Raw genomic sequence first — 24853 nt, 5'->3', positions numbered from 1 at the left:
GTAGCAAAGACTTTCCAATAACATATATACTTTGTCCCTATCATATGTACTACTTCATCCAAGCTGTTCCCCTCCTGACATCTCCAACTCCAACCCCCTGAGCACCAACCCACAACTCCCTCTAACCCTTCCACGCAGACGGCATAGCCACCGCGCTCGATTACACCGAGGACACCACAGGTCTCGGATGACACATCGAGAACCAGTTATTAGCAACCTCACAAAACCAGGTCTCATCATCCTGACAACACGTCGGTCCCGTCCATCCCTGTCCTCCACCTATATCACCAACAATCAGTCCCAGTCCACATCCACACACCCTAAATCCACTCTCAACCCACAAACAAAAGAGAAATTCACTCACACTGTCCCCAATGCGCCGTACACACCCTCGCCACCGTCGACGTCGCCGGTGCTGCTGTAGTGGTTGAAGTAGCCATCGTCGTCGGCGCCGCTGTCGTCTCAGCAGGTGCAGGGTAAATAACCCTCAAACACTGCGAATGGAACTGATTCGCATAGAAACAAAGCCAGTCCGGCGCGCCAGCGCAGCAAGTCGGGCCTGCGAAACCCTGTCCGCCGCCTGTGGTTATCAGTACTGTCTACTGTCTCTTACTACTCCCTGATGGGGGGGAGAGGGCAATCTTACATTGACCCCAGTTCGCGGCTCCGCCATTGCCGGCGGCACAGGGAGCGGAGAAGCCGCCGACGCAGGAGGGGGAGCCGTCGCCGCGGTCTTGGCAGACGGTGGAGGCGGGGCAGATGGAGGGGTTATCGGCGCCTGAGGGATGTTAGGGTGGGTGTGTTTGGGGGGAGGAGGGGGGACGAACATAGCTGTGCTGATGCGGAGAGGGCGAGGAGGGGGAGGAGAGATAGGGAGCGCATTTTGGCTGTGGTGGAGAGGAAAGGAATAGGGGAGGAAAGATTGGTCTTGATGCTTACCATGATTCATGGCGGATTCTCACTTACATATACACCTCATTGTCCTGGGCCGAGGAATTGGGAGAGGAGCGCAACCGCTTCTCTTCCGTCGGACATCGGAATGAGAAGAAACTCATTCATTATCGTCTGATAGAATCATGGGACCTCAATTGCTGACTGCATCGCGCACAATATATACAAATATATCAACGCGCAACTGATAGATTGCCCCTCCCAGAACGCGGGGTAACAAACGAGGGATAATAGAGGTAGGTAAGCCGCATACCCCCAATGCAACGCCGCCGTCAGGGCAGAGCGTCTGTAAGAGTGTTGTTCCAGATTGCGCGCGGTTGCTGCGGCGAGGCCGAGTTAATCAATAAATGCAAGCTTTGGCGGGGTTTAGGATAAAGGGCGCGGGGTGGGGGGTCGCACGGAAGAACATCCGAGCCGTTGAGGCTAAAGGGGGTGATTTAGAGTTGAGACACTTTGTGGGCTTGGGTTGTAGGTTAATTTTCGGGCAGGGGAGGAGCGTTCGTTTGGGTGTTTCGGCTGACAGGATTTTGGTTGGGTTTTACCACCTATTAGGGGACTTGTTTTACAACGCTGTTATTTCAGGAGCTACCTGGACACTAGACGGCGGATTAAAGTCACATTTCAGAAAGAGTCAAGATATAAGAATCGTGGTGTCAAATTAATCGTCGCTATTCGCTACTCCCCCATTTCTTGACTGCATTATTTTCATATATACATTCGTATCCACACACCAACAAGACTCAAAACATCGTTCACAAATGATCTCTTCCCCCATCATCCGCCTCCACACTCCCCCCATCCCATCTTCTCAAAAAGTACACCCCCCGTATTACTTTCCCAAAGCCAAAGCCAAAAGCCGAAGCCAAAAGCCGAAGTCAAAAAACACAAAAAGTAAAAAAACCCAACGCTTCCATGCCACCCACCCCCAATCGAATCCAAACAGCGCGAACAAAAAAAGCAAGTAAGGCCCAGCTGCAAAACAAATAACAGCAGAAGCAAGCTGGGTCCGGTATCTAGCAAAGTACAGACGCAGGATAGCAGAAGTAGTAGTCGTAGTAGCAAAAAAAGTAAAATAAGACAACGATAGCGATTGCGATTTGCAGGTTTTTCTCAGTACGCCAAGCCAGTTTTTTGGTTTCGTCCCAGTCGTCAGGGGGGATGCAGCAAGTAGTTTAGGCGCCGATAAAACGGAGTACGAGGAAAGTCCAGTAAAAATAGTAGTAGCAGTAGTAGTGTAGCCAGTTTTGACCAGGACTCGAAAACACTGAGCGGATATTTTGTGTTTTTTTCGCCCCGTGCCGCCGGCCCAAATATGAGAGAGAAAACGCCGTAGTGAGTGAAGGCGTCGTAATAAACAAAAAATCAGAATAGTGAGTAGAACAATAGCACCGCAGATGTTTGAAGGCGTCGGCTCGTATTCCCATGCCTGTCTTGGCTGTTTAGATAGCCTTGTTCCTGCGTCCGAACATACGCGAGAATCCGCCCTGCTCCTTCGCAATAGGCTGCGAGCTTGGTGGAGGCGGGGTGTTCATGAGGAAGTCCGCGAGGTCAGAAGAAGGAGTGTTGCGAGAGTGCGTGGCCTCACGAGGAGATGGCTTCTGGCTGGCACGCGATCCCGGCTTGCGCTGCTGGGTGACCTGAGCGGCGTAGTTGGAGCGGGGGCGGGGCGGGGTGGTCGAGTAGGAGGGAGTGATGGGGGTGTGTTTCTTGGGGGAGGAGGTGGGGTGCTGCGGGAGGGACGAGTTGCGCGGGAGGGCGTTGTTGCGCGTGAGCACTGAGCTGCGAGTTGAAGCGGAGGAGGATGAGGCGGTGGAGTTGGAGCGCGAGAAGCGCGCCATGATTGTCTTCTTCGGGGGAGGCGCAGGCTCATCGAAGATGGAGCTCATGGTGGAGGTGTCAGGTGGAGGGACGCTATTCAGAAAGTCGATGAGCGACTCTTCAACGCGCTTGGGAGGACCCTTGGGGAGGGTGAACTCGTCGTCATCATCCTCATCATCGCTGTAATCAATAGCATAGGGGTCCTTGACACGGTGAGTCTTGCGCTTCGGCATCATGTCCTCTTCATCGAATGCAGGTAGATGGGCCTGTGGCAGGGAGGGCTTCTTCATTGCGGAGCCAGAATTGGCCGTGGTTGAGGTGTGCATAGATGTGCCCATGGAGAAATTCATCTGGGGGTCGCGGCCCTCTGGGAGGGTCGAGAGGCGATTGCCAGAGAGTGCCGTTGACATTTGGTCCGAGTCCATAGTGCTGCGGAATGGAGCGACTGTGCGAGGGATCCTGGGGTTGTCATGGCTTTTGTCACTCGGTGGTCCCTGACGAATGAAGTCAATCAGCTCTGAAGACGACAGATTGTCACTTTGGACCACGGCATCGCGAGCTTGAAGGCGATTGCGGTTTCCGGTTGAAGCCACAGACTTGGCCACGACAATTGGCACAGACGCGGCGCTGATTCGATGAGCCGAGATATTAGCTTGACGCGGTGGTGGCTGAGCAGCGTAGCCATCACGGCTCTGGGGCGGCCCAGTAGATCTAATGAAGTCCGCAAAATCGCTGATCGACTCGCTCGTAATCTTGGCATCTCTCGCCTGTGGCGCGTTTGGCCTGACACGTGCCCCAGACTTTGGAGGAGGAGCAGATCTCACAGCAGGCTTCGGAGCAAAACGAGTACCGCCCACAGGTGACTTCGGGATATCAGAGGCCTCTTTACCATTGCCAAGGAATGTTGAGACTTTAGGCGAGCTTGCAGAATTGCTACCTAAGAAGCTGGCAACCATGGGCGAGCCAAGTGGCGTGGATCGTGGTCCGAAGCTGCTTTGCCTTGGAAGCAATGGGCTCTCAGGGATGTCCTATATAGGTTAGCACGTGTCTTTTAAGGAAGGCTAGATTTAACTTACATCGATACCGCGCATATTGGAAGGGGTCAGGGTGTACTGAAGGGTCGTCTCGCTGCGGATGAGTTGCTCGAAAGTCTGTCCCTTGTCCTCAATGGCGCTAGTGCTCTCCTCTGACGTGCGAATAGGTCGGACCTTGTAAGACTTGATGGAGGAGCTTGACGAGCCCTGTCGAGCTGACTTGTTGAGGAACTCTGGCTTGGGGCCCATGTCTTCTTCACGGTGGGAGCGTGGTGGCGAGGACCTGGCGACCGATCGATCGGATGCATTCGTTCGGTTTCGGGTGTGGGCGTCTTTCCTGCCTGGTCCCGAATAGCTTCCCGCCGGGAGATCTGACTGGAAAACCGAGGCATCGGAATAGCTTGGAGCAATAGAAGAAGCTTCGTCCGAGGTGTCTGGTGCGTTTTCCATCATCTCACGGAGAGGAGTAAGGGGTGGGGCGGAAGAAGTTCCACTGCCTGGCGAGCCCACCTGATTTGTCCATAGTGGTTGAAGAGATGCTGGTGTGCTAGGGGCAGCGAGAGAATCAGCGTCGCGTGTAGATTTTGGACGAGGTGCTGAGCCGAGAACAAATTCCGAGTTACCATAAGAACCCTGTGATGTGGCAGCAAACTGAGTATCCTGGACAGATAATGCTTCCGAGGTAAGTTTGGTCTTCGGGCTTTCGCGCAGGGGAGAGCGGACTGGCACCGGGAGAGATCGAGGAACGGTGACGCCATCTAATCCCAGTCCCAGGTTTTCAGGCTCAACAACTTCTGGTAGAGAAGCCTCCGAGTCCTTGCTGACCTGGTTGATCAAAGGAGATGGGGCCTTGAGTATGGGGCTGCCTGATGGTGTCTTCTGGACAGGGCTGGTACCACGCGAAGCTGCTGCATCTGTACCCTCAGCGCCCTTTACATTCGGAGGACGTGAAGTAAGATCACCAGATGCGTGACGTGAGCTTGGGCTGCGAGGCGAATTCACCTCAATCAAGCGGATCGAGTGCACGCTGGCGGATCGCTTAGAACGAACGCTCGCGGAACGGGCACTGGAGTCGCAAGATCGGGTTCGACTCGTGTCGAGAGCAAGGATATCGCCGATCGATACACGAGATGAAGTCATGATTTGTGGTTCTTCGGCTGACTCTGTCAGATCAATGTCATCTTCGTCTTCTTTCGTAACTTTCGAGGTTTTGTCGTGGTGTTTAACTGCGGCAATTCCTGCCACAGCGGCAGCTCCGATTGCAGCAGCGCCAGCAGCAACTCCGGCAATCAATCCACCCTTGTGAGAACTCTGTGACGCATTTCTAGAGTGTGGGACGGTCTCTGATTTAGATGGCTTCTCAGGCTCCAATTCTCTCGGGGTTTGAGATACGATCTTCGACTCCTTGGAAGGCTCCTTGGTGGCCAAGACATAGGTATCCTCGGAGTCTTGCGACACGTTTTCAGAAAGTGCTGGGATTTCGGATTCCGTGTCTTGTTCCACGGCTGGTTCTTCGTCCTCGTCGGTTGACTTGCGTCTCTTCATTGGCGAAGCAAAAGCCAAGGCCGCTGGAGATGGCATCGAGTGGGATCGCTTTCTCGACTTGGGAGAAAGGAAACCGGGTGTTGCGGGTTGTGAGTTGATCGGTGTAGGAAGACCTTTGGTATTGGCTGTGAAGATCATCATGCTCTTGCGGCGAGATTGCTTGGGCTCGTCCACCTCATCATCTGCCTCATCTCCACTCTGCTCTGCAACTCCGGGTATCTCGATTTCTCTAACATCATCCTCGCCCATTGGAAGTGGGATGGTCGCTTCGAAAAGGACGGGTTCCTCGTCGTTTGCCGTCGGTTGTGGGTGGTTCTCGTCTTCCTCTTCGGGCTCGTTGATCGGAGTGTCCTGGAATCTATGGTTGATTTCGGGAACTTGTTGCTCTGGGGCGAGGCTGCCTCTTCGGCTGTGAGGACGTGATTGCATCGAGTCTCTAGAGTAAGATCGGCGAACGCTGTGTGAAATAGATGCGTTTGGGGAGCGTATGCGTTTCTTCCAGCCTCTCCAAAGTCTACCAAGTGTCCTATCCAGGGCAACACGCTCCATATCGACATCCTCGACAATAACACGATCCGCCACATGCTTGGGGACGCTGCTTCCATCTCTCTCATCTTTTTGCTGCTTTGAGCGCATGCGGTGGTACGCGGCCTGTCCTGCTACGGTCAATGCCTGCTCGCCCATAAATTCGAGAATTGAAGTCAGGAAAATGGCAACTGCAGGTGAGACCACGCCTAACGAGTTAGAGTATCTGTTGGTAGATCCTGGAGGGCCATCCAAGTGTTCCAGCTCTGTGTAGTGATCTTCATCCTCCTCTTCCATATCGCCCAGTGATGAATACACCATGCAGCGTAGACGTGTGCGTTTCCATACCAGCTCTAAATCCCAGTCTCCACTCGGCTCAATGCCATTGTGAAATGAGATAAGCTCTTCGTCGTCACCACCGCCCAAGTATTCCTCCAATTCTTGGTCGGCTTGGTGAATTGCCTCCTTTGCAAGTTTTGGCTTTAGGGTTTCGACAACGGCGGGTCTAAGCGAAGCAAGAGATGTTGATTTCGAGATGGCGAGAAAGTTGAAGAGTAATTGATCGAGAAAGTTGTTTACGAGCTTCAGGGCCCCTGGGTTGACCAAGGCGGTCTCTCCTGAAGGTTCGAGGCCATGCTGATCAAACCAGGCTTCGGAATGGCTATCATGGTCGTTTGTCACGATCTGTGAGGCCGCAGAAATGGCAAGAAAGAGCGGCTGCGGTTGAACGAGTGTTGGTGGTGAAAGCATCGCGCTGTACCCGTTTGCAGAGGGTTGATCACTGGAGATGCTGTGAGACCTCGCTCTATTCAGAGTCGAGGATGTGACACTACTATTGTCGAGCCCTGTAGGCGAGGTAAATCCTGAGAAAGCCATATCGAGAAATGAGGATCGGCACTACAGTGGGGCGCCAGGACGTCAATTGCGCCGCCTCCCTCGTTTATAGAAGGAGCAGTCGTATTCCGAGTTATCTTGAACTTTGATCAAGCAAAGTTGCAAGTTGTATAAGTCGTGAGGTTGTTTCGATTGAAGGTAAGAGAGTCAATATAAGGAAGAATCGCAAGTCTGCATGGAGGTGTCCAGAGTTAGCCACTTTTGCTCCACTGATCTGGGGTAACCCAATTTCACTATTGAGAGACCGCTGTATGATCGCCCCCAGGTGCCGTCCCGGTGCAGTGACCAAGTGCAGTCAGAGTGCCGACTGAGCAAACTTCCTGTGTTTGATGCGCTGCCAGCATCAATTGAGGGAGTGGGGGTTAGGAGGGAAGTGAATTTGTGTTTTGCGCTGCTTGCACAGCGAGTGCTTCGTAAACAGCGTAAACACCGTGAACACACGACTGATTTAGAGGCCCTCTGAGAGAATCGGCGATCCCAACCACTCCAAGCAAATTATGCTCCTCTGGCACCAGATTGGACCTTGGATTTCGCTGGAGTTTTGTGATAATGCAGGCGAGTGCTCGCGTCGCGGCCAATGGGTGGCTAGGGTCCTTCGCGCCGGACTGTGAATGAAAGGAAAAAAGAGGGCGAACGTACCGTATAAAGCTACCGTTGCGAGTGAATGAACGGCGAGAATGTTGTGTTATGTGTGTAATGTTTGTTATGTGCGTATAATTAAAATGCGACTCTCAGATCGGGAAAGCCATTATTTGTGCAAGGTGAAGTCGTTATTTGGCGCGACACCCAAGGAATTAGCGGTGGATGTGCTGCGCGCGCACACTGTGTTTGTTGTGGTGAAGAGGAAGTGAAGTTGCGAAAGGGAGTTGAGGCCAAACGTCGTCAAGAAGAATTAATTGAGGGACTACAGACCCTCTTAACTGGAACTCTTGGGGACCACCTGTGTCTTGTCGGGCTTGTCTTGATTCGATTCAGGGAATATGTAGCAAAGTGACATTTGATCAGGGTCTGTCTGGGTCTTTCTCCGAGACTGTGTCTCTCTACTCATTCTACTACTGACAAACTACTGAATACTACTGAATAGACTACTGACAGATACATAGAACTACTCCTTACTGTACAAGATCGCCAGGTCACTCGGAGGGGCACAGACTCCCCGTTCAATGGCCTCACCTGCATCAAGCAATATCTCCTGGTTGGCCTGACCTGGTTGACCTGGTTGATATCATGCCGGTGGTGTGGAATATAGGACAAAGGTACATGCGGCACAGGCGTGTGGAGCATACACACCAAGGTACCTCTGTCGAACCTAGCATTTTGGTCTGTCCCCCTTCCACCATTTCCACCCCTTCCCGTCCCTTCCCTCCCCCTCTCATCCCTTATACCTTGCTAGACGGAGTAATAACACATACCAGAAACCATAAAAACCATAAAAACCATACCAAATCGAACAAGTCAAACCTATAAGGGCATCAACCACACGGCGATATTCATACAAACCTGACCCATATGGGCACATGGGCCAGTACTACTCACTTCCTAATAGAGCCACTCAGATCCTCATATCTGCATATCCAAACTGCCGTCTGCTCCTCCCTCCTGCTCATCTGTGTCTTATCGGGTCTCATGTCGTCCCAAAGGGGAAGTGAAATAGGGGGACCACATTCCGTAGGCGTCGGGCCAAATCTGCACTACTTACGATATTACCCATATTACCCACACACCACTCCGTCGTCCCACCATCCACGGACGAGCATGAAACACAACACTGACTCGCCCACAGCAATTGACCCCCGGGGACGTCAAATGTTTCAACTCAAGGTTGCGATATAAAGTCGCATCCAGCCCATATTACTGGATCGGAGGAAAAACCCACTTCGTTCTGCTCTCTGCGCTTGCAGCGGCGCTGCGGCTTTCCGACCAAGAACGAACCACAGGTCTGCCATCGTGGGATGCAACACAAGTGCGCCATTCCGCTCCACGTGCACTCAACACAGCTTGATTACCGTGCTAAGTAGTACAGGAAACAGCGCCGAACTGTGGTACAACAATACCGCTATGGTACTGTACTACACACGGTAGTTACAGCACACACGACTGATTCCCAGCCTCACAGGCTCATGTCAGCGCCACTCTCCAAATCAAGCCCACTCCAACAGTCAATAATCCCCTTAGCCTCCTCCCACCGACCCGATTTGAGAAACTGTAATTCCAAACTCAGAAAGGACCTGCAGCCGGACAAGCTGAGCACTTCCCCATCAAGACCCCCTCTCCCCCTCCCACGCCCCTCGCCGAACCTGCGGCAAACATCCCCTGTCCAATCGATCGCTCTCTCCTTACGCCATCCGCCGTGTCTCGGGCTAGTCGCCACTCTATAGCCCGCCACCCCGCGCCCCTATTCGTCCGGGACTTGGACCCTCCACGACACCTTCCCTTCAGCGCCCTGGCGACCGACTCCCTCGGCCTAGCTACTGTGTGTCTCGGACTCTCTCGCTTCCAGCGTCCCCTTCGCGGCGCGCAGATCCGCTGTCCCAGATCCCTCGATCCTGCCAGGCTTCCAGAGTCACTCCCATTCCACATGTTGGAGAGACAAGACGGCGGTCCCTGCTGATCGTCCAATCAATGTCTCATGCGCCCGCGATCGGCAGATTTAATTGCCCAGTCTGATGGCTGATCGCCTCATGACGATCAGCAGCGCGAACGGCGTTACCGCTCAGCGAGGCTGGGGGGTCGAGCTTAAGGTAATCGGGATGTGGTGGATCTGCCCAGCCTTGTCTGTCCGACCGAACAACTCCGCACCAGAACGTCGCCGTTGCGCCTCATGGTTCGTGGGCACGATGGAAGGAATCGTGTGGGGTCCTTCGAGAAGAAGCAACTCTCCTTGCTTTTTCTCACGAGCCTCGGACCCCTTGCATTCTGCCCTAAACTCCTAGCTAACTCGCTCAACAATTCCTTCTAGTCTGTAGCCATAGCCATCCAATCCAGAAGGAACAAAAAAGCAAACCCTTCAGTAGTCCCCTAGCCCTTCTCGTAAATGCCCCACCGTTCTAGCTACCTTCACCACAGCTCCAAGAGCCTCGCATTGCAAAAATCTCCCCAAAAAATCTCCCATCTCGCACGGTCTCCCGTGCCGTGCAAAAAATCCCCAAAACCACTCATCACCAAGACGACAGGTACAATATCGAAATCCACCCTTGCATCTCTACAGCGCACCGAGCCGGGATCATGAGACAAGAGGTTGCATCCCCTCGCAGCCCTCCCACGCCGCAACTCGCAATACCGCCGCTCCATCCCCAGCACCACGGTATAGTAGTATATAGTAGTATATAGTATTTGCTTATCCCCAACGCATCCAGTCGCAAGCCTCCAAGCAATTCCTTACCCAAAAATCCCCCGGTCCGCGGCGCTGCGTTTCGAACTTTACCTTACCCTACCCCCTCCATCCATCCCTCCATCCCCACCCCGCGGCCAGACCCCATCTCGTGTTCCGGGGAATATATATTAGACGGAGCGAACGGGTGGGTTGCGTGCATGGCGCTGCGACCTTGGCTGCGGATTTGCGGAGGGCGTGTGCGCGCTGCTACGCTGAGGTGAGGGCGAGTAGAACATGCCCGGTATGTACCGTACAGTAGTACCTGGGCACGCAAGGGCTGAGGGTCTGAGGGGGACCTCGGTGGTACTCCGGGGTTCGCGACGGCGAGGACGCAGGGAAGCGATGCGCGGTCAGATAGCGGAGGGAGATGTGGATGCAGTTAGCACGTGGCGAGCGATGCTGTGCCTGGCGCTAGAAGACGCCTGGGCTGATGAAGGGAGGCGTTAGCTGGTGAGAGATGGGTTAGTTGGGTGCGGGTCGGTGATTGAGAGGTGAGGGTATCGTGACTTGATGTTCCGATCAGTCAGGTACCGTGGGATACAAGTGGAAGACTTTGATGTTGTCTGTGCTGGTGTTTGTAGGACTACATGCGGCAAAAAGATTATACAGGTAAGATTAATTTGGTAAAATGAGTTCACGTATTCTGCTGTAGGCGTTCCCCCTTGCAGTCTCGAAAGGGAAGGGCGGATTGATGTAATCTGATATCCTATCCAAGATGGTCGTCGGTTACCCCATCCGATCATATTAAATCCACCTGCAATTTGTCCCTTGCGTCGTGATGTACATATCATACAATACAGCTCCTCGGTCAGAGAGAGTGTGTCTCACTTGCATCTGACTTCGATCTACAAAACAAACAATTCAACCAAAGACCAATACCAAAGCTGGTGGAACATGTGTATTGTCTATCTCTAAGGCGTCCTTTAGATCCTCCCATCGCGAGAAATTGCACCCACGCCGCGCCCTAGACAGTGATCCGGACAGGCCTAGGCCTCAACTGTCACTTATCCCTAGGCAGCGCAAAGCATGCGTGGAACACATCCCACCGTTTTCCCTCCAACAAGCACATACATCGTAAAATCAACTCTGCACACATTGCACACACACCCCCTCGCATCGTCCCCCTCCCGTATATCGTCCCCGCCCCATTCCAGCCCTCCTTCCAAGATCGCCACGAGTCGGCTCAGCAAATGTGGCCACCACGCTCCTCAGCTCCTCTCCGGGCCCGCGAGGGCCCGCAGGGCACTGGCTGTCGTCCAGCTAGGCTGCGTCGAGACGCTGCATCGATTGGATAGATGGGTGCTACGTGTTTCCGAAGACAAAAGGTTTAAAAGGTCCATTCGACCGCTCCCCGCCCAATCAGTCGTAGCCCCCGCCGACCTGGCTCGCAAACGCAGTGGACACGCTCTTCTCATCGTCGTCCAGGGTGCGTCGTCCAGCGCCGCTCAGCAGCGAGCTGCCGCCGAACACGCTCCCAGCGTCGCCGGTCTTGTAGTCGGGCAGGCGTCCGCCAGACTCGACGTACCGCTTCAGGCGGTCCGACTGGCTCAGGCTCGTCTGCTTCTGGTCGTGGACTGCGGGCCCGAGGCTAACGCCGCCTTGGCTTGCGCCTTTACCGTCAAGTACGCTGCTAGTGGTGTCCGTCATCTCGCTGGCGGCAACGGATTCACCGGTTACGCTTTCGGCGGGGCGGTTGCGGCCCTTTTGGCCGTTGGCGCGGTTGCGGGGGTCTAGGCCGGGCCAGCTGTTGTCAGCTGCGAAGCTGGAGAACATCTGCGGGTAGGCTGAGCCGACGCCGACTCCTCCGAGGGCGGAGGAGTGGACGGACGAGACGTCATCGGGAATGTAGCCTAGCATAGAACCGGCGTCGCTGTAATCGTTGCCAGTCTTGCCATTAGGAGGGCGTGCATTGCTTGGTAGTCCGGTAGAGTAAGACATCTGGTAGCGTTGAGGTCCGCGGTAGGTGGTCTTAGGGCGGCTGAACTGCAGAAGCGAGGTTTGCAGGTTGGTGAGTGGCCCCTCAACCAGGCAATTGCGTTCCTTGAAATGCTGGAGGAGGTAATGCCAAAGAGGGTGCTTGGACAGAACCTTGGGGTTGCCCAGAATGACAAGGCCGTACTTGGCACGGGTAAGAGCCACGTTAAGACGGCGAGGATCACTCAAGAAACCAATGCCTTGGTGGTCGTTGGATCTAACGCAAGAAAGCACGATGAAATCCTTCTCTCTGCCTTGGAAAGCATCGACGGATGCAACCTCGATCTCCTTGTAGTTCTCCTTCTTGAAAGTGCCCGTGTTCTGCATAGAACTGACGACGTAGCTGCGCTGTCCCTCGTAGGGTGTGATGACACCGATATCAGCAGGCTGAACTCCAGCCTTGAAGAAGCGCGTGACAATTTTCTCGACATTGGACGCCTCAGTTCGGTTAAGGTAAGAAGTACCGGAAGCAGAAATTTCTTCGTTACCCAGGTTGGACCAGAACATCATTGGGGTGTCACCAACAGGCCAAGGGAAGTCGACGTCGCGACGGAGTCTCTGTTGCATCGTGACACCGTTCTGAAGAGAGCCTTCGTAAAACATGTTTGAAGGGAACTCAGACAAGCAAGGATGCATACGATACTGCACGTTAAGTCTGATAGGAGCAAGTCCAAGAATGACAAGACGCTCAAAGAGCGATTGGTTCAGGCCAGCCTTTGCTGCCTTCTTGTTCATGATGACTGGGCCCAACTGTTGGTGATCACCCACAAGAACAACCTGCTTACAGCCCAGAACCAATGGAATCATACACTCAGGCTCGGCAGATTGGGTGGACTCGTCGATAAGCACAGTTCGGAACTTCATCTTAGACAGACGGGGGTCTCCGGCACCAACGCAAGTACAGCAGATAACATCGGCGTTGTTCAGGATCTCGCGCTCAGCGGCCCGGGTAAGAGACTTGAACTTCTTCTCATCCTGGCTGGACAATTCACCCAATTCGCTTTTAAGTTGCGAGAGCTTGGTCAATTCGAGGTTGCTATCGTTCATTCGTACCTGCTCGTGCAGAGACAAGAAGCCAACCGAAGATTCGACATCTTCACGGGACTTGGCAGTAAGACGCACAACCTTCAATCCGGTTCTGTGGATTCTCTCGCAGAGCTGGTCAACTGCGACGTTGGAAGGAGCACAGACGAGAACTTGGCCACCATTGACTTTAGATAGATGGTAGATGACTGTTGCAGATGTGACTGTCTTTCCAGTTCCTGGAGGTCCCTGAATAAGACTCAAGGGCTTCTGAAGGACGCTCTTGACGGCATTGATTTGGCTGCCGTTCAGCTCGGGAAGGCCGGGAACGCTGAATTTCTTTGGCATTTGAATCTTCATTGGCGCCGCAGCAACTTCGTGGCCAAGTAGCTTGTGGAAGATATAACCAGAGACACTCATTTCGTCAACTGCAAAGGTCTTCATGGCCAGTTGCATACGATCGTAAGAAGTAGCCTTCCAGACGTAGTCAGCGGAGAAGTTGTGGGTGCACTCAGTTGGCACGGATTTATCGTTTCCGATTTTTCGCAACTCGATCGTGACTTCGTCAGACTGGTTGTTTGGAATCTTGACAACGTATCCAACGCCTTCCCAGACAGGGCGCAACTCTCCCTTGTATTTGAGACGCATCTCGTCGCCAACAGCCAACTTGACATCTCCGAGCTCAATTTTAGGAAGCACGAAGCTGGCAAGATGCTTGTTGTTAAGACCATAGTCCCAGCGAATGACAAGTCCGTCCTCGGATTGGGCCTCCTTCAGCTTGCGGTCGTAGTCTGCCTCAATCTTCACAAGCGGTCCAAAGACGTTTTGATACTGGTAAGCGTCGTCGTACTTCAGAAGTACGGGAGCTGGTTCATCGTCGATTCCTGCTGCCTTTTCCAAGTCTGCAATGGTTGCCGCGGCGTTATCCTTCCACATTTCCTCTAGTTTTGCGATCATTGGCGGGGTCAAGTGGCGAGCACGGAGCTGCTCAGCATCGCTGGGCACAGCCACGAGCCACGGAAGGAAGGATCTGTCTTCAATCAAAGGCTGCCATCTAGAGATATCCCAGCTCATGTCTTTAGACGAAGGTGTAGACGCACAGGGCTGTCTGCAGAGCAGCACAACCACGGTGTCGGATTTCGCCGGAATAAACCCAAGAAGGAAGACATTCTTAGTCCCACAGTTGTAGCATTCGAGAACAGTGTCGCCCAGTGTTGATTGAGGATGCAGCTGAACTTCCTTGTGGCGAGCTCGAACTAAATGGTTGACAATGTGCGATGAGGAGGCGTTGCCACGGGCGCTGCAGAACCATTTGGTGCAACCCAAGCACTTAACAACGCTGCTGGGCGAATGGATACCGCAGTAGGCACATGCATGAGCCGGAAGTTCCTTCTCGTCTTCGACGCCTCTGAGTCCGAGAGATTTCATGCCGTCGACGGCCATGCTTGCGAGGCTCTCTACATCGTCGTCGTCGTAGACTTCGGTCTCGTTGTCATCATCGTCATTTCTGCGGCGAGTAGGTCCGAGGCCTCCCGCGCCTCCATACTGGCCGTAGAGGAGGCTCTCTTCGGGGTCGATAGCCGACAAATCGTCTCCAGCATTAATCGCAGCGGCGGAGTCTGAGATGAGGTGGTTTCCCAGATGGGTAAAGGCGCCCTCCATACTTGTCGGGCTTGTATCTGAGGAGTGCAAATTTTATAAGGCGCCTGCAGACACAACAAAAGTTAGCCTCTGTCCTCAAAGGCTTGCTCGTGGTTGCCGCGAGTCGCGGTAGTGGTCAGAATACTCACTGATCAGCCTTGTGGCGTAACCGCGGGGAATATAGGGTCCAGAAGCGCGTTGCGTCTCAAGTCATGCTCGTGAACCTGATAGTGATTTTAAACTTCCTCAGACGTGACGGAAGTTTTGACGAGCTTCGAGTGGGAATTGTGGCGGAATCAAAGCTGTTCTAAGATTTCGAGGGAAAGGCCAAATGCAGATTACAGTAGCGGCGCGATAGTGCTCGGCAAAAATGACATCCAGCCGCATGAAAGGCTTGAGCTAAGAATTTATATTGTTGGCGAACTTCTCACATCAAAAAAACTTTCGACAACAACATCCACCATGCTGGTACGTACTTAACCTCCTTATAGATCTCTAATCATGTCGGTATTGAGGCTAATCACTTCTATAGCGCAAACAAGCCCGACAAAGGCGAGACTATTTGTATCGCCGCGCGATAACTCTTCGCGATGCAGAAACCTCAGAAAAACGCTCGAAGTTAAGGGCATCACTCGCCACAGGCAAACCGCTTGCTCCCGAGATTGCAAACGACAAGAAATTACGAGAGGATTACAAGTACGATGAGTCCCGGGCTGATTTGACGGCAAATGAGGAGCTGGACTTGGACGACGAGTATGCGCAACTCTCCGGAATTGTCGATCCACGAGTTCTAGTCACAACGTCAAGAGATCCCTCCTCGCGCCTATCGTCCTTTGCCAAAGAGATTAGATTACTTCTCCCTACATCCATTCGTCTAAACAGAGGAAATTTGGTTTTGGGGAATCTGATCCAGTCCGCCCAGGCCTCTGGACTTTCCGACATGATCCTGCTCCACGAACATCGCGGAACGCCCACAGCCATGACACTGTCGCACTTCCCTCACGGCCCAACAATTTCGTTCTCTTTACATAACGTCGTCTTGCGCCATGATATCCCAAACAGCTCTCGTGGAACCGTCAGCGAGTCATACCCCCACCTCATCTTCGAGGGGTTCACATCTCGTCTCGGACAGCGCATTGTTAAGATCTTGAAGCATATCTTCCCTCCCCGTGAGGCGGTGACAAACAGGACAAAACTCGGAAGCAGGGTTGTAACCTTCAAGAACATCGAAGATACGATCGAGGTGCGACATCATGTGTTCGTCAAGACCGGATACCAGAGTGTGGAGTTGGCAGAGGTTGGCCCGCGTATGAGCATGAGGTGCTTCGAGATCCGCGGCGGCACATTGGAGAATAAGGATGGCGACGTCGAGTGGAGGATGAACCAATACACTAGGACGAGTAAGAAGAAAGATTATCTGTGAGGAAGGGTGATGGACCTACATAGCGCGGCGTTGGGGAATCGGTAGGACAACTTACGAATGAAAACGGAAATTTCTCACTACAACCCCCTCACCGTCATGATAAGAAGCGCCCAGCCGCGTACAGTGTCAACTATCCAGGGAAACGCCCAAATTGTTGCTGCAATCCTGCTTGCCTCGTCGACCACAACCGGAGCGTATACGGTGAAGGGCATGGCGACGGTAGGGGCAATCGGCAGTGCATATAAAAGGCTGGCTTGATGGCGAATTTGAGAGCATATGGCGGCACTTCATCTTGATATAAGTGCCAGCTCCCTGGGCGTCCTTTGAGCCAACGCTGCGTGGTAGTCTCAGGAGAAACCCTCCTGTATGCATATCGGGCATACTGCAAAACGCGATTCCGAAGTGGCCTCAAAGAGGTCAACGCAGAAGCTTATACACCGTTGGACTGAGACACAATGGAGCGAATTGCCTCTGCCATGCTTTCCGTCCTCTGCGGAAGGCTGCATAGTTTGGCAGTGACAGGCCTTCGTTGTGCATAGCACGACTGCGCTACGCTGTTGGGTGGTAAATCAAGGATTACATAGACAGTACCATGTACGGAATGCAGCTATGAAGAACATTATGTGCCGATATTCAGCTTCTACATCCATTGGGACAATAATTTGTAACCTTCATATAGTATTTCGTGAAACCCCACGGTTTGTCGTAGCCTTGCATGCCAAGTTAGTGGTCTGGGCCGCCAGCCTCCACTGTCTGTGTGCTAATGTCCCTCCGCACGTGATGTGGTGGAACAAAGTGTGGGGTTGAAGTGCATACTACAGCTCTAGGATTTGCCTCAATTGAAGCTGTACATTAGGGTTTCATGTTTAAATCTGTTTATTTCCAATCCAATTTTCAAAATCGGTATTTGGGACTCACGACTATTTTAATTTTTATTCGCCGCATCAGATCCTTACTCGTGTATTCGTGTCGTGGGCGGGCTGTGGCTGGGTGACGCAAGTTTTAACCTTTAGTGGCGGCTGAACCCTTTTGAGCCACTTTCCACGATGATCGTCGCAACGTGACGTTATGATAAGGCCAATCGTAACGAGAGAAACATTGTTACCTAGAGTGCGATTCAGAGGATAGAAAAGCCATCTTCAATCTTCGATCTTCATCATTAATATACATTTAAATCGTATATAATCGCATCTTCACCATCTTTTTAAATACCTCCATTAGTCAATCGCAATCCGCAAACCTTCGTCTCGCCGTATTACGATCCCAATTATCCGGAGGCCCGGCGTTATTACTACGCCCCCAAGCTTACGCTTCGTCTGACGTTCGAAGCTGATCGTTTGTCGCGCAACGATAATAAATCCAACAGCATCTGCCATTGAATAGGAGAAAAAGGTTCTCAAAGGCGCAAAGTAATGTCTTATGCACAGTACGACCAATTTGGAGGAAACCCACACGGTGGCTCGACGCCAGGATATGATGTATCTCTAGGTGTATGATCCAGCTACCATGCCAGATTTTCGCATTCGCTGACCATTATCACAGGACCCATACACGCAAGGCGAATCTACCGAACTGAGGAATATGTCGGTCGCGCCTGTCCAGGCGACCCAGGGTGGTACATACGTCGAGCCTCGTACTCAGCGCGAGTTCCTCGACCAGGTCGCGGTCATTAGAGACCTTCTCAGAGGCTTCGATACCTCCATGGCCGAAGTCGCCAGGTTTCATCAGCGCCTACTCGATGCAACAGACACCGCGTCGGCAGCAGAGCTCGGGCCAGGCCTCCAGCAGCTTGAGTCGGAAACGCTGTCGCGAAACGAGCAGCTCAAGAGGTTGATCAAGAACCTAGAGCAAGATGCGGCCAACACGAGGAATGATACGCAGAACATGAAGTTCACCCAGATCGCGCCGCTGAAGAAGGAGTTTCAGTTGAAGCTCACGAAGTATCAGGGTGTGGAGCGCGACTACAGGACAAGGAGACAGGAGCAGATCCGGAGACAATACCTCATTGTGAACCCAGATGCTACCGACACCGAACTTGCCGCGGTCGCCGATGCGTCCAATGACCCAAACAGCCAGAATGTGTTCCAGATGGCGGTAAGTATTCGCGATCCGCTAGTAACTCATGAGACTAACGATAATTCAGCTCAACAACCGCCGCGGTCAAGCACAATCGGCTCTAGGCGCTGTCAAGGCCCGCCACGACGAGCTCCAGCGCATTGAGCGCACGATCACTGAGCTGGCCGTTCTCTTCAATGAAATGGACCAGCTCGTTGTCGCGCAGGAGCCTCTCGTTGAGCGCACAGAGGCAAATGCTGAGCATGCGACACAGGACCTCGAGAGTGGGAACGTGCAGGTCGGTAAGGCTATTGTCCATGCCAAAAACCGCAACAAGCTCAAGTGGTGGTGCTTCTTCATTTGCGTTCTTATTGTGCTGGCTATCGCCCTTGGCGTTGGTCTTGGGGTTGGCCTGGCTAGTTCAACGAAAAACAAGGCACAGAATGCGACCTAACAACATTGAGCAGTTGTGGCTTGGCGGAAGTGATGGGTTGGGTTATGTGGTTACGCGGTTATGTGGTTATGGTTACGTGTTTAATGGAAAGAGTAGGGTGGTATATGTCTGTGAGTTACTCGTGGATGGGTTTGAGATATTCGAGGATCCAGGAATCCATGTTCTCGAATCTAGGCTTGTAGGTGTTGAAAAAGCGCGCAAGTTACTTTAATAATAGTCATAATATCATAGTTAGTCGAATATAAGCATACTAGAGAAATTCTTATTTCGTCCATCTATTTCTGAGGCGGAGTGGCTGGCGTCGATGCCGTGCTGTGTCCCCTCAGCCTTGTCGGGATAATATAACGCACAGACCATCTACCCTCTTTCCCCAAAGCTGTCCTCTTCGAAATATGATACCAGTAAAAGTCCCCGAGACCAATACCCTTTTGCGCCTCTTTTCCAATTGACGATGAAATTTTCGCAGAAGGGGGAACAGGCATAAAGATTTTCAGGGCAGCGTTTCAACGAAGCGCATGCGCCCAAGAAGCAACGAACGTCGCCCCCGATGAACGGCTTCGCGAGTCACGGTCTGGATGAGGACAGGTTTGCGGAGAAGGGGAGCATAGTCTCAGCATTCGATGCATTCCGTGAGTTTTCTCCTCCATTGTCATACAAACGGCACTTCCGGCCCTTCTATCCAATTACTGGGCTCGCACACCTCGAGCCGCGCGGCGAATTGGCTGCTCAGGGAAACACCTTGCTTACTGTAACCCTTTACAGCGAAATCCAAACCGGAATATGTCACGAAAACCTCTGGAGGCGGGAAGTGGACGGTCTTGATGCTGATCATCTCGGCGCTGCTCACGTTCTCTGAGCTGGGGCGCTGGTGGCGCGGGAACGAGGACCACACCTTCGAGGTCGAGAAGTTCGTCAGCCGTGACCTGCAGGTCAACTTGGACATGGTGGTTGCGATGCGCTGTCCTGATATCCATATCAACGTGCAGGATGCGTCGGGTGACCGAATCCTGGCGTCGAAGGTGCTCAAGACGGATCTCACGAACTGGCTGCAGTGGGTCAACGTGAAGGGGCAGCATCAGCTAGGACACAATGCGGATGGGAGTATTATAACTGATGAGGGGTGGGAGGAAGATGGACATGATGAGGGTTTCGGAGAGGAGCATGTCCACGATATTATCTACACGGCGATGCGGTCGAACAAGTGGGCCAAGACGCCAAAGATTAAGGGCCATCCTCGGGACGGAGATAGCTGCAGGATATTTGGAAGCATGATGCTCAACAAAGTGCAGGGCGACTTCCATGTCACGGCTCGAGGACACGGATACCAGGAAGCGTTTGGGACGAAACATTTGGAGCACAGCAGTAAGTATGGGGAGGCAATGAGGCTTTCACACCTGCTACACCCAGGTTCTTACTGACTCATTACCAGGCTTCAACTTCTCACACATCGTCTCCGAATTCTCCTTCGGAGCCTTCTACCCTAAGCTCGTCAACCCCCTCGATCAAACCGTTATCACGACCGCCAACCAATTCCACAAGTCTCAATACTTCATGTCCGTCGTCCCCACCATCTACACCGTCTCGTCACCCAACCCCCTCTCCTCAAAACGCACCATCTTCACGAACCAGTACGCCGTCACACACGAGGACCGCAAGATCGACGAGCGCACCGTGCCCGGCATCTTCTTCAAGTACGACATCGAGCCGCTGATGCTGACGATCGAGGAGCGTCGTGACAGCTTCCTCCGCTTCACTATCAAGGTCGTGAATATCCTGAGCGGCGTGCTGGTCGCGGGGCACTGGTGCTTTACGCTCAGCGAGTACTTTGTTGAGGTCCTGGGGAAGAGGAGGAAGAGGCAGAGTGATGGAGTGCTCACGGGGAAGCCGGGGCATTCGGATTGATAGGGGTCAGGTTGGGGTTGGGGTGATGGGGCATTGATTTTTGGCGTTGGTTATGTGCTAAACATAGAATATATGATTTAACTGATGATCGCGAACAAGCTGCTTCCCTCTTTACGCCATCTTGCAATGCACTATTATGTCGGAACACGAACCAAGGGGGCGTCAATATCGTTCAATATTTTATTCATTTCGAACATGGGTATCTTATCATATGGCAACTTCTCGCTGCCAAGCACGCCGTCTCTTGTCCATCTCCCCTATCTCGCATCCGAGCAGAACCTCAGAATGCTCAACCACCACCTTTACTCCTCATTAGGCCTCGCACCAGCGGGATACTCCCATGTTCACCTACACCATCTAGTCGCTCTAGGCATCCTTCGGACTGTCCCCCTTGGAAAACATCGACAGCCCTCTATCCTTAAGGGATGTCCCTCTATCCTTGACACTAGAGAAGAACGACGACTGGTGATTATCCAACTTCGTCGTATTATCCTCCATGACCTGCTGCGCATTCTGCGTCGTATCCTGATGATGCAACGTCGGACGCTGCTGGTCCTGCTGCTCCTCGGGATGCTGATCGACGAATAGGTCTTTGATCTGACCCGCGCCAGTGGCGGCCTGGTACACGGCGAAGCTGGTGGCGAACTCTTTGTGCGCGCCGATCTTGATGGCGTCGAGTAGGAGGACGGCGAAATTTTGGCAGTTGTTGCTGATGATGTTGTAGGCTGGTCTGGTTGCTCTCATATTGTGGATGACCATCTCGCCTTAGCTGCGTGTTAGAGGCTTGGGCAATAGGAGCCATATCAGAGGGGAGACTAACCGGCTTGTCTGAGCGCCTCGTCGTTGAATCTCGTGGTTCCGACTTCATACGTGTGCCACTCATCTTTGACGACGACCTCATTGATGTAGATGACATCCAAATGCTCGTCCTATGAAACACTTCAATTCCAGAACCAAATTTACAGTTGGGGCTACTAAACATACCATCCAAAGCTCATGACAGAATCCACCCACCAGCACCGCCCAGTGCTGCGTCGGATCAGGATACTTATTGATCTTCTCCGTGATCTTCTTACCCAGCCCCGTCTTCTCCGCAAACCACTTGCCTCCCAGACCCCCAACGGGATGCCATCCGATCTGGACGGTGCGCAGTTCCCCGTTGATATTAGCCTCTCCGGGAGGTACCACGTTAGGCTTGTGGCCAAGGCCGAGGGACTGTTCGAGCACGATCTTGCCCTTCAGCGCTCCCTCCTTGCCTTTTTCGAGACCTTCTTTTCTGGATATCGCGTAAGATTTCCTACTTGCGCCGGGTGCGATGGAGGCGGGTGCTTACAGGTACCCGCTTAGCTTACTGCGTGACGAGGAGCGCTTCTCCTCTGTTACTGTTTCTGCCTCCGTCATTTTGGGTTTATCGTCTGATGAACTTAGATCAGGAAACCTAGGCGGCACTCTGTGCACTGTATTTATGGAGTTATTTATGTACTATACGTATGCAGGGCGGCGCGGCAGTCATTGAGCGGGCGAAGTCAAGAGGGGGCGTACATAAAGGCCTCTCAGAAATCCGACGGGTACCCCACTATTAGAGTGGCTGCTTATTGTAGCCGAGTGGGGTCCAATCCAATACTGTATGGTTCCTTTGAGAGCGGGGGGAATTCAGGTACGGAATGTTCGGACGAGTCTCTGGACTCTGTATATCAGGTACTTACTTATATTTCGGGCTATATTTACAAAAAAAACTCGGATTGGTTACCTTTCCTAGTTATATCCAGACGCTCATGTTTTACCAGGCGCCGCCACATGTCAACCTCTGTTCGGCGCTTACAAGGAAACTAGCCACTCGTTCCCACGAAAAGTGAGGGCTGTGTCGATCCTGATCTATCACGGGGTGGAGTAATATTCCGCCGCCGTACACCAAATGTGAGAAATGGGACGAAATATCAGGTTGAAGTAGAGCTAAAAGTATCTTTATGAAGACATATATGCTTAATTAAATAGTTTAGATACTATTCAATATAAGCACCTATTTTTAATGGAATATTTGCCACACCTACGCCTCAATTGCTGTATCCCCACATGCTGCGGCCCGCCGAGAAGCATCAGTGACGACGCCCAGAGGATTACATAAGCACAATCAAAGTGCTGCCTTTCCTCGTCGACGCGTCGCGTTCCACAAAGCCAGTAAGCGCCTAGAAATGAATCTATATATATGAACAATATAGCCGCTATACGAGCGGTTGTAAGGAATGGGATGGCGGAGAGACGATGTCTTGGATGTTGATCTCCCAGGCAAACATCTGGGTATCTTGGTCCCTTGTCCCACTTGCGTATGGAGGCACTGCTCAGCCACAACGTCATGACATGAAACGAATCTGTGACCTTGAGATCTACCCCGATCCCATCTCTCCGCGCCAATAAGGACAAAGAGTAAACTAGGCTTTTACCTTTATAAGTGCTAATAAAAGAGCAGCTTTTAAGGTATATCTTCTCTTGTTCGCGACTTGCATCTTGGATCTTCGTTAGTGTGTGTTTCGAAGTTTATAGCGAGTTTCCCCATATCATCTGAGATCGCACTTCATCCCCCCCTCTCTGACCTGGCAACAACACCACACGAACTCCAACAATGTCTACCACGGACGCCCATATCCCAGCACCAGCTGAAGCGCAAACAGGCTCCAGCCCAGCAGCGACAGACTCCGCTCCAGCAGCTCTCACCGCCGCCGCTGCACCAACAACCACAACTGCCCCGCCAGCAACATCAACCCCCCCTCCGAAGATCTCCCTCGACACCTCGAGCCATAACTCCGAGCCCGCCCTCGACTTCGCCGGCGACGTCGACACCAACAACATCCTCCCCACCCAAGCCACCCTCTCGAAAATCGAGGACTACCCGGTCCTCGACCGCGACGGGAAGAGCATCCCCTTCAAATCCCTATACACCGGCCCCAACGTCCCACGCCGTGTGCTCTTGATATTTGTCCGACACTTCTACTGCGGCGTACGTCCCCCTCCCCTTTCTTGCGCCATTCCCACTAACACCCCCCAGAACTGCCAACAATACCTCAAGGCCCTCTCCGCCTCCATCACCCCCGATGACCTCCTCCGACTCCCCGTCCCAACCTTCATTGCCGTCATCGGCTGCGGTGCCCCCTCGCTAATCCAGATGTACGCCGACGCTAGCGAGTGCCAATTCCCCATCTACTCCGACCCAACGGCGAAGCTATACTCCGAGCTAGGTATGACCCGGACGCTCGCTCTGGGCGCGCGGCCCGAGTATCTGCGCCGCAGCATGGTGGCCAGCACCCTTGCCAGTATTGTGCAAGGAATAAAGCAGATTCCAGTGGGACGGGCGCTGGTGGGCGGAGATATGCAGCAGGTTGGTGGTGAGTTCTTATTTGAACCGGTGGGTGAGCTGGCGGCGAGCCCGGTGACGCCAAAGGTAGGAGGGGAGGAGGAGAAGAAGGTGGTTTGGTGTCATCGGATGAAGAATACGAGGGATCATGCAGAGGTGCCGGAGTTGAGGGAGGTGTTGGGGCTGGATGGGTTGGGGGTGCCGGGGGATAACGCGAAGAGGTGGATGAAGGCTGTGACGGAGAGGAAGGGAACTGGGTTGAGTGCGATGGGGAGTTTGAATGAGGGGGGTAGTGGTGTGCTGGTTGGAGAGCCGAAGGGCGTGGTGGAGGGTCAGTAAGTCAAGCAAGCAATACCAATTTGAGCAATTTCGGATGTAGCAGAAACAATGAAGTAAAGTATTTGCCAATTCACAAACAAGACGCTTATTTTGATGCTGAGACCCGCATATTTGTAATTCAGCTCAATCAAAATCAATCTAGATCCGATTCTCATTCAATCCTCATAGTGCCTACCCATCACATGTGATGCTTACAAGTTTAAACAGGAGCGTTGCAAAGCAACAGCGATTACAGCAACTACAATTTAGGTAAAGGTGTTCGGTTATTCAAGGCTACAATAAATAAGCTAGCTACTAACAAATGGGACAGAAAAGATAGGTATCAGTTTAAATTGTCAATTTAAATTCTTAGATATATACGTAGCCTCTCTATAGGCTTTTAAGATAGGCAGTATCTCAACTTTCTCTCTCTTGTCCTACTGTCCTTCAATCGAGGTCGTCTAGTAGATTCTGTTGTGAAAGATAATTTTGAAGCTACTCGCCTTCTGTTACGATGACTTATAACCCAATTATAATTTACATGTAGTATTATAGTTAACATTATTCAGTCGAC

General features: G+C 52.6%; 8 protein-coding genes across 8 annotated transcripts; 4 read left to right on the top strand and 4 right to left on the bottom strand.

Moving 5' to 3' along the window:
• Window positions 1-356: 356 nt before the first annotated feature.
• VE01_02250 (uncharacterized protein) lies at window positions 357-1125 on the bottom strand (the record flags this gene model as incomplete). Its single annotated transcript, XM_018271761.2, has 3 exons — window positions 828-1125; window positions 647-778; window positions 357-580 (listed from the first exon to the last, which is right to left on the bottom strand). The coding sequence occupies exons 1-3, from the start codon at window positions 940-942 to the stop codon at window positions 357-359; spliced, it is 471 nt and encodes a 156-aa protein (XP_018133419.2). The 5' UTR covers window positions 943-1125.
• Window positions 1126-1588: 463 nt separating this feature from the next.
• VE01_02249 (uncharacterized protein) lies at window positions 1589-7800 on the bottom strand. The gene is made up of 3 exons (XM_018271760.2): window positions 7407-7800; window positions 3846-6938; window positions 1589-3797 (listed from the first exon to the last, which is right to left on the bottom strand). The coding sequence occupies exons 2-3, from the start codon at window positions 6747-6749 to the stop codon at window positions 2391-2393; spliced, it is 4311 nt and encodes a 1436-aa protein (XP_018133592.1). The 5' UTR covers window positions 6750-6938; window positions 7407-7800; the 3' UTR covers window positions 1589-2390.
• A 3477-nt stretch (window positions 7801-11277) lies between these two features.
• VE01_10749 (uncharacterized protein) lies at window positions 11278-15116 on the bottom strand. Its single transcript, XM_059464201.1, has 2 exons — window positions 14928-15116; window positions 11278-14843 (listed from the first exon to the last, which is right to left on the bottom strand). Exon 2 carries the CDS (start codon window positions 14797-14799, stop codon window positions 11500-11502), a length of 3300 nt encoding a protein of 1099 aa, XP_059320184.1. The 5' UTR covers window positions 14800-14843; window positions 14928-15116; the 3' UTR covers window positions 11278-11499.
• IMP4 (snoRNA-binding rRNA-processing protein imp4) lies at window positions 14757-16904 on the top strand. The gene is made up of 2 exons (XM_018271759.2): window positions 14757-15246; window positions 15311-16904. Exons 1-2 carry the CDS (start codon window positions 15241-15243, stop codon window positions 16199-16201), a joined length of 897 nt encoding a protein of 298 aa, XP_018133593.1. The 5' UTR covers window positions 14757-15240; the 3' UTR covers window positions 16202-16904.
• A 67-nt stretch (window positions 16905-16971) lies between these two features.
• VE01_02247 (uncharacterized protein) lies at window positions 16972-18969 on the top strand. The gene is made up of 3 exons (XM_018271758.2): window positions 16972-17691; window positions 17744-18295; window positions 18345-18969. Exons 1-3 carry the CDS (start codon window positions 17614-17616, stop codon window positions 18708-18710), a joined length of 996 nt encoding a protein of 331 aa, XP_018133590.1. The 5' UTR covers window positions 16972-17613; the 3' UTR covers window positions 18711-18969.
• Window positions 18970-19093: 124 nt separating this feature from the next.
• On the top strand, window positions 19094-20619 carry VE01_02246 (uncharacterized protein). Its single transcript, XM_018271757.2, has 3 exons — window positions 19094-19339; window positions 19473-20072; window positions 20140-20619. Exons 1-3 carry the CDS (start codon window positions 19258-19260, stop codon window positions 20610-20612), a joined length of 1155 nt encoding a protein of 384 aa, XP_018133591.1. The 5' UTR covers window positions 19094-19257; the 3' UTR covers window positions 20613-20619.
• Window positions 20620-20782: 163 nt separating this feature from the next.
• On the bottom strand, window positions 20783-22143 carry VE01_02245 (uncharacterized protein). Its single transcript, XM_018271756.2, has 4 exons — window positions 21946-22143; window positions 21597-21888; window positions 21433-21541; window positions 20783-21376 (listed from the first exon to the last, which is right to left on the bottom strand). Exons 1-4 carry the CDS (start codon window positions 22011-22013, stop codon window positions 20979-20981), a joined length of 867 nt encoding a protein of 288 aa, XP_018133588.1. The 5' UTR covers window positions 22014-22143; the 3' UTR covers window positions 20783-20978.
• Window positions 22144-22788: 645 nt separating this feature from the next.
• VE01_02244 (uncharacterized protein) lies at window positions 22789-24443 on the top strand. The gene is made up of 2 exons (XM_018271755.2): window positions 22789-23607; window positions 23656-24443. Exons 1-2 carry the CDS (start codon window positions 23233-23235, stop codon window positions 24298-24300), a joined length of 1020 nt encoding a protein of 339 aa, XP_018133589.1. The 5' UTR covers window positions 22789-23232; the 3' UTR covers window positions 24301-24443.
• Window positions 24444-24853: the final 410 nt, after the last annotated feature.

The sequence above is a fragment of the Pseudogymnoascus verrucosus genome (genome assembly GCF_001662655.1).
Source record: "Pseudogymnoascus verrucosus strain UAMH 10579 unplaced genomic scaffold scaffold_6, whole genome shotgun sequence".
NCBI classification, from domain to species: domain Eukaryota; kingdom Fungi; phylum Ascomycota; class Leotiomycetes; order Thelebolales; family Thelebolaceae; genus Pseudogymnoascus; species Pseudogymnoascus verrucosus.
Note: the sequence above shows the minus strand (reverse complement) of the source record. Positions and strands in the feature narration are given on the sequence as shown.